This window comes from Melanerpes formicivorus, unplaced genomic scaffold, assembly GCF_026170545.1.
Source record: "Melanerpes formicivorus ecotype bairdi unplaced genomic scaffold, bMelFor1.0.p_v2 SCAF_6, whole genome shotgun sequence".
Taxonomy (NCBI): Eukaryota; Metazoa; Chordata; class Aves; order Piciformes; family Picidae; genus Melanerpes; species Melanerpes formicivorus.
In genome coordinates this window covers 33764457-33780365 of record NW_027142358.1, presented here as the reverse complement: position 1 = coordinate 33780365, position 15909 = coordinate 33764457, and the positions used below count along the sequence as shown (strand labels likewise).

The 15909-nt window shown below is 49.8% G+C and overlaps 1 protein-coding gene across 1 annotated transcript in view; it reads right to left on the bottom strand.

Moving 5' to 3' along the window:
• Positions 1–15909, bottom strand: part of PCDH15 (protocadherin related 15) — a 365652-nt gene that overhangs the window by 132821 nt on the left and 216922 nt on the right. The window contains exon 10 of the mRNA XM_068140381.1: positions 12640–12752. Coding sequence (XP_067996482.1) covers positions 12640–12752 — 113 coding nt within the window. The remainder of the gene's footprint in view (positions 1–12639; positions 12753–15909) is intronic.

The window sequence follows — 15909 nt, the reverse complement described above, 5'->3', positions numbered from 1 at the left end:
TGACTCTTGCTCCCTCTCCCTCAAAATCACAGAATGGCAGTGGTTGAAAGGCACCTCTGAAGATCCTTGAGTGCAACACCCTGCCACAGAGGGATCACCCATAGCAGATCACATAGGAACATATCCAGGCAGGCCTTGAAAGCCTTCAGAGGCAGAGACTCCACCACCTCTCTGGGCAGCCTGCTCCAGTGCTCTGCTGCCTTCTAAGTAATGAAGTCCCTTCCTTTACACCAGATCACCACCTCTGGTTTTTGATAGCAACACCTCACCTACCAGGATTTACTCATCAATACAGTTTCACCTGACTGGGGGTGATGGCTGACACCCTCAGGCTGTGCTGCCATCCAACGAGAGTTGGACAGGCTGAGAGCTGGCTGCAGGCAAACCTCAGGGAGTTCAAAAAGGCCAAGTGCAGGGTCCTGCATCTGGGGAGGAACAGCAGCAGGACAGGTTAGGAGCTACTCTGCTGGAGAGCAGCTCCATGGAGGATGACCTTGGAGTGCTGGTGGGCAGCAAGTTCTGCATGGGACAGCAATGTGCCCTTGTGGCCAAGAGCCATTGGCTTCCTGGGCTGCACCAAGAAAGGTGTGGCCAGGTCTGGGGAGGTTCTTCTCCCCCTCTACTCTGCCCTGGTAAAACCACACCTGGAGTATTGTTCCCAGCTTTGGGCTCCCCACTTCAAGAAAGACAGAGAGCTGCTGGAGACAATCCAATGGAGAGCCATGAGGATGCTTAGGGGACTTGAGCAGCTCTCCAGTGAAGAGAGACTGAGAGGCCTGGGGCTCTTTAGTCTGGAGAGGAGAAGGCTGAGAGGGGATCTGATCAAAGTCTATCAATATCTGAGGGCTGAGGAGCAAGAGGAAGGGGCCAAGCTCTTCTGGGTGGTGCACAGCAATGAGCCAAGGAGCAATGGATGCAAACTTGAACATAGAAGGTTTCAGCTCAACAGGAGGAGAAACTACTTTACAGTGAGGGTGCCAGAGCCCTGGAGCAGGCTGCCCAGAGAGGTTGTGGAGTCTCCTTCTCTGGAGCCTTTCCAACCCCACCTGGATGCATTCCTGTGCAGCCTGCCCTGGGTGCTCCTGCCCTGGCAGGGGGGTTGGACTGGATGACCTCTGGAGGTCCCTTCCACCCTCTAAGATTCTGTGATTCTGAGACTTATTCTTATTTTCAACCTTCTCCAACTCAGAGGCATTAGTTGCCCATTCCAGCCTCAGCAACTATCAAGGCTGTGATGCTGCTGCCTTGGTGGATTTTTTGCTTTCATTTGTTTAATTTATGAATAATTAAAGTAAATAAAGAAGGGAAGTAGGTGACAACAAGTAATTTGCTCTGCAATTTAGAAAGAGCAAAGCAGCTTTCATTAGTGGCCTGCACACATCCTTGTAGCAAGGCAATAGCAGAATAATTTGAGGCAATAGCACCTGCTCCTGTGGCTTCACTGCCGAAGTCTGTAAGCACACAGAGCGTGGATCCTGCCCCTTTCAGTGGAGGTGGTTCCTCCTTTTTCACATCCACCATCTGAGCAGCCTGCTGGGAACAGGCCATTGTGATTTCACCACTGACTCATTGTTCAGTTCTTCTGTAGACCCTTTTTTTGTGACTGCAAGATATGACCTAAGCACACAGCGTAGCTTTGTTGACCAAGTGACAGGAGGATGCTGCTGGGGATTCAGAACTCCCATTCCATGTGCAAAACACAGAATCATACAGAGACTTGTCAGGGCTGGAAGGGACCTCAAGGCTCAGCCAGTCCCAACCCCCCTGCCATGGGCAGGGACACCTCACACTACAGCAGGTTGCTCACAGCCACATCCAGCCTGGCTGCAAACACCTCCAGGCAGGAGGCTTCCACCACCTCCCTGGGCAGCCTGTGCCAGGCTCTCACCACCCTCAGGGGGAACAACAACTTCCTCACATCCAATCTCAATTTACCCATCTCAATTTTTTTTCTATCCAGTCATTCAGAGAGCTTCTCCTCCTCCTCTACTCTGCCCTACTAAGGCCCCACCTGGAATATTGCATCCAGAAGGTCTCCCTGGAACTCCAGAAGGTCTCCCTGGAACACCAGAAGGCCTCCAGGCAAAACAACTCCAACTCTCTCAGCCTGGCCTCACAGCAGAGGGCTTCCAGCCCTCCCAGCACTGCTGTGGCCTCTTCTGGCCCCACTCCAACAGGTCCCTGGCTGTGCTGAGTCCTTGCTGAGGTGGAGCTTCCTGATTTCCAGTTTGTATCCATCGACCCTTGTCCTATGGCAGGACACCACTGAAAAGATCCTGGCCCCTGCCTCTTGCCCCCCACCCTTCAGACATTTATAAGCATTAATGAGATCTCCTCTCAGGCTGCTCTTCCCCAGACTGAACAGCCTCAGGTCTCTCATCATCATTCCTGGAGGGATTTCAAAGCCAGAGTGCCGAGGGACACGGTTAAGCAGCAGACTTTTAGTCTTGGATTAATGATTTGACTCGGATGATTTAAAAGATCTCTTCCAGCCTAAATGATTCTCTGATTCTGCACAAGAAGGAGGAAAGAGTCCAGGAACTTCAGACACTCAAACTGTGAGGAAGATGGAAGGATTTTACAGCATTTAAAGCCATGCAATTAAAACCCAGGAGCAGTCAGCACAGAAGAGGAAGGTCAGGTCTGACAAAGTTACTTCTTTGCAGAGCGTAAGTGAACTGGGAGATAAAGGCAAAACAAAGGCCATGATAGGTCTCAATCGAGGGTAATTTTTAGGCTTGTAGCTCAAACACTGGAGTAATTTACAAGGTCAGAAAGTACAGCATAAGGAAAGAGCTACTGAAATGGATTAAAGATTGGCTTAAGGACAAGAAGCTCAGAGTATCTCGAGAACAGAGAAGAAATGTGACTTTCCTGTCAGTGAAGCTTGGCATGGCAGTGAAATGGAACTGGCATAGACTGTGTCTAGACACTATGCTTCAAAAACATCCATCCAAAACACACTTTTTTTATCCCCTCTTGTACCAAGGGAGACTTCAGTATCAAACTGAGGCACAGAACATAGAATCATAGACTTCAGTATCAGTATGGCTGCAATGAAGTGAACAGAAATACTTAGAGCTGCCCACAGAACTCTTTCTTCTCTTCAGTTAAAGAAAATGCCCACTATGAAGTTAGGCATTGGAGTCATCTCCCAAGGGAAGCAGTGGATTCCCTTACACTGGGCTGTAGGTCATCCAGTATCTGAAGGGGGCCTACAAGAAAGCCAGGAAGGGACTCCACAAGAGCTTGTGGATAGAACAGGGAACAATGGCTTTGAGCTGGAAGAGGGGAGATTGAGACTGGAGATCAGGAAGAAATCTCGACAGTGAGGGTGGTGAGACACTGGAACAGGTGAGACAGTGGTGAGACACTGGAACAGGTTGCCCAGGGATGTTGTGGGTCCCCCTCCCTAGAGGTGTTCAAGGCCAGGATGGATGAAGCCTTGAGCAGCCAGGGCTGGTGGAAGGTGTCCCTGCCTGTGGCATGGGGCTGCAACCAGATGACCTTGAGAGTCCCTTCCAACCCAACCCATTCTATGAATCTGTGAGTCATTTTCTGTTCAGGATTCAGCACGAGACAAGAGAATGGCTGCAGGAAGTGGAGCTGTAAACCCCAAGGCAAACTCACCTGCTTCTGCTTGAGAGAGCTTCACCAAACCCAGAAGGTGTTCAAGGATCAGTGCTACACCACCTTAAGGACTTGGTGATTTCATTTGCTCTTCCCAAGAGTGATATCATTCCCCTACATTGGGCAGTTTTCACACTCAGCTTGACAGGGTGCTGGGCCAGCTCATCCCATCTAGACTGCTACCTTGAAAGGTTGGAGCAGATGACCCCTGAGGTCCCCTTCCAACCTGGCACTCTGTGATTCTGTGTCATTATGCCAGCTTTTAAAGGAGAGATGTGTAAGTTTTAAACTCCAGACAGGGAACAGAGCTATTTCAGTAAACAAAAGGCACTTACAGAACTTTGCATTGATGGTTTCTAATACTTTCAGAGCTGTGTGAGTGATGACACCCAGAGCAGGGTCAATCTTCACTCACTATCTCTGGTCTTCTATCTGTGACCCTGCTCTAAAGGGAAGGAAAAGCATTTACTGGGCTGTGGTGCTGCCAAACATGGACAAACTTCCTGGTTTCACTAACACAGTTTTACTTTTCCAGTCTCTAAGTCTCTCTCTCTTATTCCCCTTTGGGAAGGGAGAGGCCTTCACAGAAAGCATGTGCACAGCCCTCACCCTTGAGAGGAAATGCTTTGGTTTTCACAGATTGCATCAGGTTGGAAGGGACCCTCAAAGGCCATCTTGGTTGACCCTCCTGACATAAGCAGGGACACCCCCACCTAGATCAGGCTGCCCAGGGACACATCAAGTCTGATCTTAAATGTCTCCAGGGATGAGGTCTCTACCACATCTCCGAGCAACCTGTTCTGGTATCTCACCACCCTCATTATGAAGAACTTCCTCCTGGTGTTGAACCTCAATCTCTCCTGCTGCAGCTTCAAACTACCGACCCTCATCCTAGCACTACAAGCCCTTCTGAACAGGCTTCCTGTAGGTCCCCTTCAGGTATTGAAATGTAGCTCTAAGGTCTCTCTGGAGCCTTCTCTTCTCCAGGCTGAACAGCCCCAACTCTCAGCCTGTCTTCATAGCAGTGGTGCTCAGCCCTCTGATCATCTTTGTGGCCTCCTCTGGATCTGCTCCAGCTGGCCTATGTCATTGTTGTGCTGGGGATCCTATAGCTGGACACAGCACTCCAGAACTCCTTTGTTTTCATCTCCTTCTTCACAAACACAAAAACCTACCTCTGCAGTCAGGCTTTTAATTTTGCATCAACTCTCATCAGTGGATGACACAGAAGATGGAACAAAGAGGCCAGAAATTCCCAAACTGCTTGGATTAGGAGTGCTTTTGTGACAGTGACAAGCCAAGAGAAGTAATTGAATGCTGAATTCACAGAAGGGATGAAGATCTGAAAAGCCAATTTAGCAAACAGTTATTGTACTTAATACCTCCAGGAGATGCACAGCAGTTCAAGAGAGCTAACGACGGGGAGGATTTCATCACTGTCAGGAAGTGGCTGGAGCAAATACTTAATGAAAATACATTTCTCCCATTCTTTCTCTAATCTGTCACCATGAGTACAAAACCACTCTCATTTGTTCAGTCCATGCTCTATTTTGAGGCAGAGCAATCACCCTGCTCCCCATTACGGTTGATACATCTCCACCGTGCTGCAAGATCATCAGAGGAGAATGTCTGCAGTTGCACTTCCAGAGAAAGAGACAAAACCAAAGCAGTTTCAGAACAAGGGCAAAACATTTTTGGAGGTCTATACTTGGCATGGGGTCTGTGTTTTGTTTTCCACTCTGTATCCTGAGAAATGTCTGATGGAGCAGGTCCAGAGGAGTGCCACAATCATGATCAGGGAGTTGGAGCAGCTCTGCTACCAGGACAGACTGAGGGAGCTGGGGGAGTTCAGTCTGGAGACGAGAAGGCTCCAGGGAGACCTACTAACAACTTTCCAGTATCTGAAGGGGGCAACAAGAAGGATGAGAGCAGAGAGACTGTTTGCAAAGGTCTGCAGTAATAGGATGAGGGAGAGTGAGGCTTTGAACTAGAGAAGAGATTAGGAGGAAGTTCTACACAGAGAGAGTGATTGCCCATTGGAATGTGCTGCCTGGGGAGGTGGTGGAGTCACCATCACTGGAGGTGTTCAGGAGGAGACTTGATGGGGTGCTTGGTGCCATGGGTTAGTTGTTTAGGTGGGTTGGATTGGTTGATGGGTTGGACACGATGATCTTGAAGGTCTCTTCCTACCTGGTCTGGTCTATTCTATTCTATTCTATGTGGAGGTTTAGATTGAATGTTCAGAACAAGTTCTACACCACAAGTACAGTGGAACACTGCACAGGTTGCCCATGGAGGTGGTTGAGACCCCATCCTTGGAGATGTTCAAGGTGAGGCTGGACAGAGCTCTGGGCAACCTGATCTAGTTTTTAAATTTCAAAGATAAAAAGGGGCTTAGGATCCTTGCTGTAATGTCAGCCCAGGGATTTCCAGTCTCAGCCAGCCTCAGTGCTGCACATCTTCTCACTGCCTGCTGCCACTCTGGTTTTGTGAAGTTCCTAACCAAGTAACATCTTAAATGAATTGTACTACATCAGACTGAAAAATCAGCTGGGGCAGCATCATTTTCAGCTGAGACAGAAGCCCAGAGAATCACAGAATGGCTTGGGTTTGAAGAGTCCTTAATGATCATCTAGCTCCAGCCCCCCCAGGGCCTTGCCATAAGCAGGGACATCTCCTACTAGACCACAGGCCCACAGGATGTTAGGGGTTGGAAGGGACCTCCAAAGATCATAAAGTCCAAGACCTCTGCCAGAGCAGGACCACAGAATCCAGCACAGGTGTCACAGGAACACATCCAGATGGGGCTGGAAAGGCTCCAGAGAAGGAGACTCCACAACCTCTCTGGGCAGCCTGCTCCAGGGCTGTGACCCTCACAGTGAAGAAGCTCCTCCTCATGTTGAGGTGGAATCTTCTGTGCTGGAGTTTTTATCTCTTACCTCTTGTCCTATCCCAGGGTGCTCAAAGCCCCACCCATCCTGGCTTTGAATGATTCCAAGGCTTGGATCCTCCACAGCTTCTCTGAGCGACCTGTTCCAGTGCCTCACCACCATCATGGGGCAGAATTCCTTCATAATGTCTAATCTAGACTGTGAGCAGCTCAGATTGAACAAGAGGACACAGTCTCAAACTGTGCCAGGGGAAGTTTAGGCCGGAGGTGAGGAGAAAGTTCTTCACTGAGAGAGTAATTTGTCATTGGAATGTGCTGCCCAGGGAGGTGGTGGAGTCCCCCTCCCTGGAGGTGTTCAAGAGGGGATTGGATGTGGCACTTGGGGCCATGGTCCAGTCATGAGGTCTGTGGTGACAGGTTGGACTTGATGATCTTTGAGATCTCTTCCAACCTTGGTGATTTGGTGATTCTGTGTGACTCTGTGATTCCTCTTTAGATCCCTCCTTAGATCAGGGCATTTTCCTTTCATGTGCCAGCCCTGCCTGCCCTTGAGCCTGTGTCAGCTTTCAGCCCCACAGGGCTGCCTGTCGAAGCAGACAAACTCTATTAGGGGAAGCACTGATTTATTTTGCCCAGCTGCTTGTTTCCTTTGGTAACTCCCAGCTCTTGCAGACAGTGAGCTACTGATGGCTCTTTGCTCTCAGGACTGTGTGACACCACATTTCCCAGCTCTCTCTTGCATTTTCTCCTTGCCTCACCTCTTAGTACAGAATCATGGGCTGGTTTGGGTGGAAAGGGACCTTCAAGATCATCCAGTTCAACCCCACCTGCTGTGGGCAGGAATGCCTCTCAGCAGCCCAGGTTGCTCAGGGCATCATCCAACCTGGCCCTGAACACCTCCAGAGGGAGGGAGCATCCACAACCTCCCTGGGGCAACCTGTTTTAGTGTTTGAAACTGTTTGAGTTCTTCTCAGTCCTTTTTTGGGACAGAGACCAGAACTGTGCAGTGTGGTCAAGACACAGAGCCAGCCTGGATCTGCACAGTCCAGGGTGCTGGACAGAATGACAGGGCAATCTCATTTAAACTGTATTCTTACCCTGAAAGGTTGGACTGGATGATCTTCGAGGTCCCTTCCAACCTGCTGTTCTATGAATCCCACAGTGATTATTTTCTCTGCCCTCTGTTTTGCCTAATGATTTCTAATGTTCAATTTCCCTTTCTCCCCCTTTAGTTCTTTTGTGACAGCCACAGATGACTGAGCCAACCTTCACGCTCTCTTCTCAGCTACAGTGCCAAGATCTCGTTCTCAAGTCAAGCCAGAAGCCATCACTTAGCATGTAAGGCCAGGGTGTACTTTTCTGACTTGTTTCACTTTATTTTTAAGCTGTGCCTAAATTTATCAGCCATTTCATCACCCATTCATTCAGTCTTGCAAAGGCTAGCTGCCATTCTACTATCAATCCTCATCTTTACCACCAGCACAGGAAATGTGGGGTGACAGCATCTATGTCAGGCAGCTCACCAAGCTGTCAAGGTGAGAACCATCAGCCAAGTGAGGAAGTGGTGGGCTCAGGCTGGCCACCAAAACCTGCAGGGTGATGCAAGCAGGAGGCACTCTGTAATGATTAAAGCAGGGGTGGAGGGGGACCACCTCCTATGCACATAAAAAAGGAGAGCCTTCTAAGTGAAGCTTTTCTGGGAAGCCCCTCCTGAAGTGTCTCTGCTGTCCCTGTGCTCAGCACTGGTTAGGTCACACCCTGAGTCCTGGACCCAGTTCTGGACCCCTCAGTTTAGGAAGGAGGTTGAGATGCTGGAAGGTGTCCAGAGAAGGGAAACAAAGCTGGGGAGGGGTCTGGAGCACAGCCCTGTGAGGAAAGGCTGAGGGAGCTGAGGTTGCTTATCCTGGAGAAGAGGAGGCTCAGGGGAGACCTTCTTGCTCTCTACAACTACCTGAAGGGAGGTTGTAGCCAGGTGGAGGTTGGTTTCTTCTCCCAGGCAGCCAGCACCAGAACAAGAGGACACAGTCTCAAGCTGTGCCAGGGGAGGTTCAGGATGGATGTTAGGAAGAAATTCTTCCCAGCAAGAGAGATTGGCCATTGGGATGTGCTGCCCAGGGAGGTGGTGGAGTCACCATCCCTAGAGGTGTTTAGGAAGAGATTGGATGGGGGGCTTGGAGCCATGGTTTAGTTGATCAGGTGTTGGGTGATAGGTTGGACTTGGTGAACAAAGGCCTTTTCCAACTTGGTTAATTCTATTCTATTCCATTCCATTCCATTCTATCCAATCACAAATTCTTCCACTCTGAGCAGACAGATGCACACAGAGTCAGCTGAGGCAGGAGGCTAGCAGAAGCATTTAAAAATGTGCTGAGCTATTAACATTTACTCCAAGACACTATTCTGTTTCCTCTCCCTTCACATTACACTCAGTTAAATTACTCAGAAGATATGGAGTCATGAATGTTGGAAAAGACCTCTAAGATCATCCAGTCCAACCTTCTACCCAACACCTCCGTGACCAGCACCAAAGTGTCACATCTGCTTGGGTTTGAACATCTCCAGGGAAGGTGACTCCCTGGGCAGCCTGTGTAAGTTGTTGCTCCTTTCACCCCAAAATGATTAAAAGATTGAGTTTTGCTTTTGCTCTGGAGGAAACAAAACAAAACACAAAACCAAACCCTACTCAGATTTTCCCTACGGCAAATGAAGCATTTTTGGTCTGTGTGAGAGGCCAAAACCACAGAGGCTGGGAGCTAGCAAAGCTATGCCACAAAGTTCAGGAAGGTTCAAAGGCTGCTACAGAAGGAGCTGCTCTTGCCAAGGGGATGGTTTGCTGCCAGTGCCACTATTAATGCCTCCAAAAAAAAGGGAAGTAGAGGCAAATAGGTCATTCTTACAAGCCTTGCATTTAGCAATAGATTAAATAACACAAACAGAGAGAGCTTTCTGACATGCCTGTGTTAGAATAGAATAGACCAGACCAGGCTGGAAGAGACCTTCAAGATCATCATGTCCAACCCATCAACCAATCCAACCCACCCAAACAGCTAACCCATGGCACCAAGCACCCCATCAAGTCTCCTCCTGAACACCTCCAGTGATGGTGACTCCACCACCTCCCCAGGCAGCCCATTCCAATGGGCAATCACTCTCTCTGTGTAGAACTTCTTCCTAACCTCCAACCTAAACCTCCCCTGGCACAGCCTGAGACTGTGTCCTCTTGTTCTGGTGCTGGCTGCCTGGGAGAAAAGACCAACCTCTGCCTGGCTACAACCTCCCTTCAGGTAGTTGTAGAGAGCAATAAGGTCACCCCTGAGTCTCCTCTTTTCCAGGCTAAGCAACCCCAGCTCCCTCAGTCTCTCCTCACAGGGCTGTGTTCCAAGCCCCTCACCAACTTCATTGCCCTTCTCTGGACTCATTCCAGCAAGTCAACCTCCTTCCTAAACTGAGGGGCCCAGAACTGGACACAGGACTCAAGGTGTGACCTAACCAGTGCAGTGTACAGGGGCAGAATGACCTCCCTGCTCCTGCTGGCCACACTCTTCCTGATGCAGGCCAGGATGCCATTGGCCCTCTTGGCTGCCTGGGCACACTGCAGGCTCATGTTCAGCCTACCATCGACCAGCACCCCCAGGTCCTGCAGCTTGGAAAGGCCATTCCTTGTTTCACCTGAAACACCCTGATCAATACAGAGGTGAGCTGCTACTTTCAAACAGGTTGCTGTCTCCTTCCTCTTTTATTTGCTCCTCTGCTCCCCAATCAATCCAGCCAAACCTACACCATTGTCTGTGTCATTGGACAGCATCTCAAGGAGCAGCTCCAGACTGTCTCCCCAAGAATCAAATGTAGCTCTGCCCTGTTGCCATTAGAGACTGGCTTTCCTGGGCTTGACTTTTGCAGTCCCTCCACATAAATTCTACCTGCAGCAGAGCTTGCATCTCTCTACAGCTCTGCTCAAAGTAAAATTTAATAGCTTACTGGCTGTTGTGAAGTCCAACAATTAAATATTGATCTCACCACCTCCTCTTCTTTTCCTCTTAATCCTCAAATCCTTAATCCTCAAACTCAGACAACTATTTGTATCCATATGATTTTCTAGCACGGGTTGTGAACTGGAGAAGAGGTCAGCTAGAAACAAAATCCATTCTCAGGACAGCTGAGCTCATGCAAAGCAAAGGTACAAGAGGTAAGACTTAAGTTTGCCCACACAGTATCAGCATCACAGGAGATGTGTGAGCTCTACCACCATCCACTTTCTGTCCAAACCCACTTCACACCCTTCTCCTCGATGGCTGTGCCAAATGATGTCCTCCAACTGGCAAAGGAAGCAGCAAAGACCTGCAAAACTGGGGCTCTCTAACCAGATGAAGAGCTCCTGTAAAGACACAACTAACTGAGCTGTGCTTTGATCACTTGGCTCAGTTAAGAAGAGCTGCAGGCTCTTACCAAGCCAGGCTGTAATGTTAAGGACAAAGCACTATGCAAAACACAGGAGGGAAAAAATCATCCATGGCAGGGTTTCAAAAGATCAACCCCCACAGAAGCAGTTTGTGCCCTTTCCCAGCAATAGGAGCCAGGCAAGACCAGAGCTGGTTATGTTTCACAAGCTTTCCCCTTACAGAGTAGCAGAGCTCTGTAGCCAGCTTACTTTGGCTTGAATTCTCCCTAAAAAGAACACAGCCTCCAAACCTGTCGTGGTTTAATGAGCAGACAAATTGCTCTACTGCTCCAAGAGGGTCAAAAGAAGAATGCTCACAGAAGTGGGTTGGGTAGTGATGGAAAACTGAGTGGAAAGGCTGTTCACAAACTACACTGCTAGAGTGGCACAGTGGTGAGCATAGCAGAACAGACAGAGCACAAAGAAATCCACAGCAAGCCAAAGCTTCACGCACAACTCCCTTCACACCAAGCCAACCAACCCAGGCTTTCATGCCCCCTTCCTACCAAGACCTTTCTGCCCTGCATAGCACAAAGGTATCCTGACAAAAGATGAAGTTCAGCTTGGCAGCTTCAGGCCCCAATTAATACAGAATTAACCAGCTTTGAAAAGACCTTTGAGAAAATCAAGGCCAAGCTATCCCCCAGCACCATCTGATCAACTAACCCATGGCACCAAGTGCCTCAACCAGGCTCTTTTTAAACCCTTCCAGCGTTGGTGTCTCCACCACCTCCCTGGGCAGCACATTCCAATCTCTCTTTCTGTGAAGAATTTCTTCCTAACATCCAGCCCAAACCTCCCCTGATGCAGCTTGAGACTGTGTCCTCTCCTTCTGTCACTGCTTGCCTGGGGGAAGAGACCAGCCCCCACCTGGCTGCAGCCTCCCTTCAGGTAGCTGTAGACAGCAATAAGGTCTCCCCTGAGCCTCCTCTTCTCCAGGATAAACAACTCAGGCTCCCTCAGCCTCTCCTCCACAGGGCTTGTGCTTATTGGGAAGCACTGCCAGGACTGACCAGGCCTTATCTTCCTGCCAGAGAGATAGGAACCTGCCCATCCTTCCCAGGTGGAGAGAGAGAAGGGAGAAGGGAAGAGGATTACTTTGCAGCCAGTTGTATAGGGATGCAGGGCTAATGGGAAGAAATACAAAGGTTACACCTTCTGGAACACCTCCTGGACACTCTGTACCTTCTGGAGGTCTGCTCTTTGTGGTCCTTAAAGGCACCCACAGCCCCAAACTACCACAAACCCACAGAAAATCCCACTCAGTAAGTGCTATGAGGTGTGGAGATGACTTTTTTGTACTTCTCACGGCCACCATTCACTATTCAGCCCTTTGTTTGTGTCTGTGTGATTCTCTGGCACGGGCTGTGTACTGCAAAAGAGCTCAGCTAGAAACAGAACACGTGCTCAGGGCCTCATAAAGAGCGAAGGTGCAAGGGGTATCACCTCAGTTTGCTCACACAGTATCAACACCACAGGACACATTAGAGCTCTAACTCCATCCACTTTCTTTTCACACTTCACAGCCTTCCCCTCCACGACTGTGCCAAGTGATGTGCCACAAGGAAAACACAGAGAAGGCAGGAAAGCCAAGCAAAGCTACCCTGTGTTTTCTGCAGAGTCTTCTGTCCCTAAGGCAGTTCCCAAAAGCACACAGAAACAGGAATTCAGCCCAAATTACCTTAATGACCAAGTCGAACTTCTGGTGCAAATCCCTGTTGATCGGCCTCAGGAGCGTCAGCTCAGCCGTGCTGAGATTCATGTGGAAATACAGGGGATAGTCCTCAGGAGTGCCTGCAAGAGAGACATGGAGCTCTGAGCACAGCCCAGCTGGGAGAGACTCTGCAGCACAGGAGGTTCAGCCTACTCATTAGTCAGCAAAGGAACTAAAGCTAATCCTGCAACAAACAGAATACAATGCTGCATCACGTGTAGGGGGAGCTTACAGGTAGAGTAGAGTAGACCAGACCAGGTTGGAAGAGACCTTCAAGATCATCGTGTCCAACCCATCAACCAATCCAACCCACCTAAACAACTGACCCATGGCACCAAGCACCCCATCAAGTCTCCTCCTGAACACCTCCAGGGATGGGGACTCCACCACCTCCCCAGGCAGCCCATTCCAATGAGCAATCACTCTCTGTAGAGAACTTCTTCCTAACCTCCAGCCTAAATCTCCCCTGGTGCAGCCTGAGACTGTGTCCTCTTGTTCTGGTGCTGGCTGCCTGGGAGAAGAGACCAACCTCTGCCTGTCTACAATCTCCCTTCAGGGAGTTGTAGAGAGCAATAAGGTCTCCCCTGAGCCTCCTCTTCTCCAGGCTAAGCAGCCCCAGCTCCCTCAGCCTCTCCTCACAGGGCTGTGTTCCAAACCCCTCACCAACTTCGTTGCCCTTCTCTGGACTCGCTCCAGCAGAAGATACTACCAACACAGCATCTGACTGAACCTCTCCCCTGTGAAGGAAGACTCTGAGCCCTGGGACTCCTTAGCCTGGAGAAGAGAAGGCTGAGAAAGAACCTTATCAATCTGTATAAATACCTGAGGGGTGGGTGTCAGGATGAAGGTGCCAGGCTCTTTTTGGTGGTGCCCAGTGATAGGACAAGGATCATAGAATCATAGAATCAACAAGGTTGGAAAAGACCTCAAAGATCATCAAGTTCAACCTGCCACCCAGCACCTCATGACTAACTAAACCATGGCTCCAAGTGCCACATCTAAGCATCAAGTCCAACCTATCAACACAGACCCCATGACTAGACCACGGCACCAAGTACCACATCCAATCCCCTCCTGAATGCCTCAGTATCCAACTTAGCCCTCCCCTGACACAATTTCAGGCCATTTCTTCTTGTCCTATTACTTGATACTGGGGAGAATATACTGACCCCCACCTCACTCCCATCTTCTTTCAGGGAGTTGTAGAGAGCAATGAGCTCTCCCCTCAGCCTCCTCTTCTCCAGGAGAAACACCTCCAGCTCCCTCAGCCACTTCTTATGAGAGTTTTCTGTAGCCCCTTCACACCACCCACATCAAAAATGAGCAGTGAGTGCTGAACAGACCTCTGGCTGCACTCTTTTGATCTAGACAACAGAAGCAGTGAGCTGACAGCCCAGGAAGGAACACTATCACTTCTGCTTTGATGATCTTAGAGCAGAGGGCAATCTCCACAGGGTGAAAAGCATTCTTAGGCTTGCTTTTCCTGGAGCCAAAGGAGGGCTTTTGTGGGGCATGCTGCCTGCCAGAGGCAAACATGCATCAGGGAGCTCGCAGGACATGAGAGAAACCTCCCCCCATGCTGCTGTGGAGCTTGGGGCTCTTTATTTCAATATCAAACAAATGGGACATGAATTGTCCAAAACTGGCAGGAGAAATCACAGTGACAGTGCCAGGGTGAAGAACAGGAGCTGGTGATTTAAAGGGAAAATTGATTTTTTCTCAGGGAAGAGAAATAACAGTGAATAAAGTGCTTCAAGCAGGGCTGGGCAGGGAGCACCAGAGCAGCACAGGGCTGAGAGGCAGTCAGCACTGAGGAAAAAATTGTGGTGAGACTGCAAATGACAGAAGCTGAGCTGGCTTCTCCCCCTTTTGCTCTGCACACACACTACATGCTGCTAACACACCTGTGCATGTCACACACTCCATGTGTTCCAGTGAGCCCAAAAGGTTAACATTCCTGAAAGCCAAGGGATGGACACAGCTGCTCATGGAAAAGTGCCAAGCACCATCTGTCCATATGTAAAGAGAGCAGCCAGGCAGAGAGGGACCTGGGGGTACTGATTGACAGCTGCCTGAACATGAGCCAGCAGTGTGCCCAGGTGGCCAAGAGGGCCAATGGTATCCTGGCCTGCATCAGGAACAGTGTGGCCAGCAGGAGCAGGGAAGTCATTCTGCCCTCTGCTCAGCAGTGGTTAGGCCACACCTTGAGTCCTGTGTCCAGTTCTGGGCCCCTCAGTTTAAGAAGGACATTGAGACACTGGAAGGTGTCCAGAGAAGGGCAACGAGGCAGGGGAGGGGTCTGGAGCACAGCCCTGTGAGGAGAGGCTGAGGGAGCTGGGGTTGCTTAGCCTGCAGAAGAGGAGGCTCAGGGGTGACCTCATTGCCCTCTACAACTACCTGAAGGGAGGTTTTAGCCAGGTGGGGGTTGGTCTCTTCTCCCAGGCAGCCAGCACCAGAACAAGAGGACACAGTCTCAAGCTGTGCCAGGGGAGGTTTAAGCTGGAGGTGAGGAGAAAGTTCTTCCCTGAGAGAGTTGTTAGCCATTGGAATGTGCTGCCCAGGGAGGTGGTGGAGTCACAATCCCTGGAGGTCATATAGGAAAAAAAACCCAGAAGGTATTTGTCATATAGAAACACCAATGAGGTTGGAAAGGACCTCAAAGGCATTTAAGAAAGGCTTGGATGTGGCACTTGGAGCCATGGTTTAGTTGTCAGGAGGTGTTAGGTGTTGGGTGATAGGTTGGACTTGATGATCTCTGAGGTCTTTTCCAACCTTATTCATGCTATGATTCTGAAGATAATTGGGAGCTGAAATACTCTTAGTGTAGCCCCAGCTCACTCCTCCCCTCCAAGGCACCTGACTGTCCTTTGGAAGGTAGCTCTGTCACAGTGTGCTTCAGCCAGCAATCCCTGTAGCACTGCACTGTAACTAGTTAGTCTCAGGAGGACCTTCAGGAGTCTTCTGTCATTGCATCAGTATCAGTCCATAACTACTTGAACAAGTCCATTCAGATAGCCTTGCAGAGTACTGCAGTTCATGGCCAGAATGGGAAAGCAGGCAGCAAATAATGGGCTGCTAACACACCTGAGCTGTTTCTTCATTCCCCAAGTGCCTTAGCCTCGAGGTACTTTTGTTTTCAGCAGGGATGGTGCAACCAGCCTTCCACTGGCCTTTGTTGTCACCTGCCTGCCTGAGCTTAACTCCTTTTCAATCAGCGACAAAGGGAATCCCTTGTTG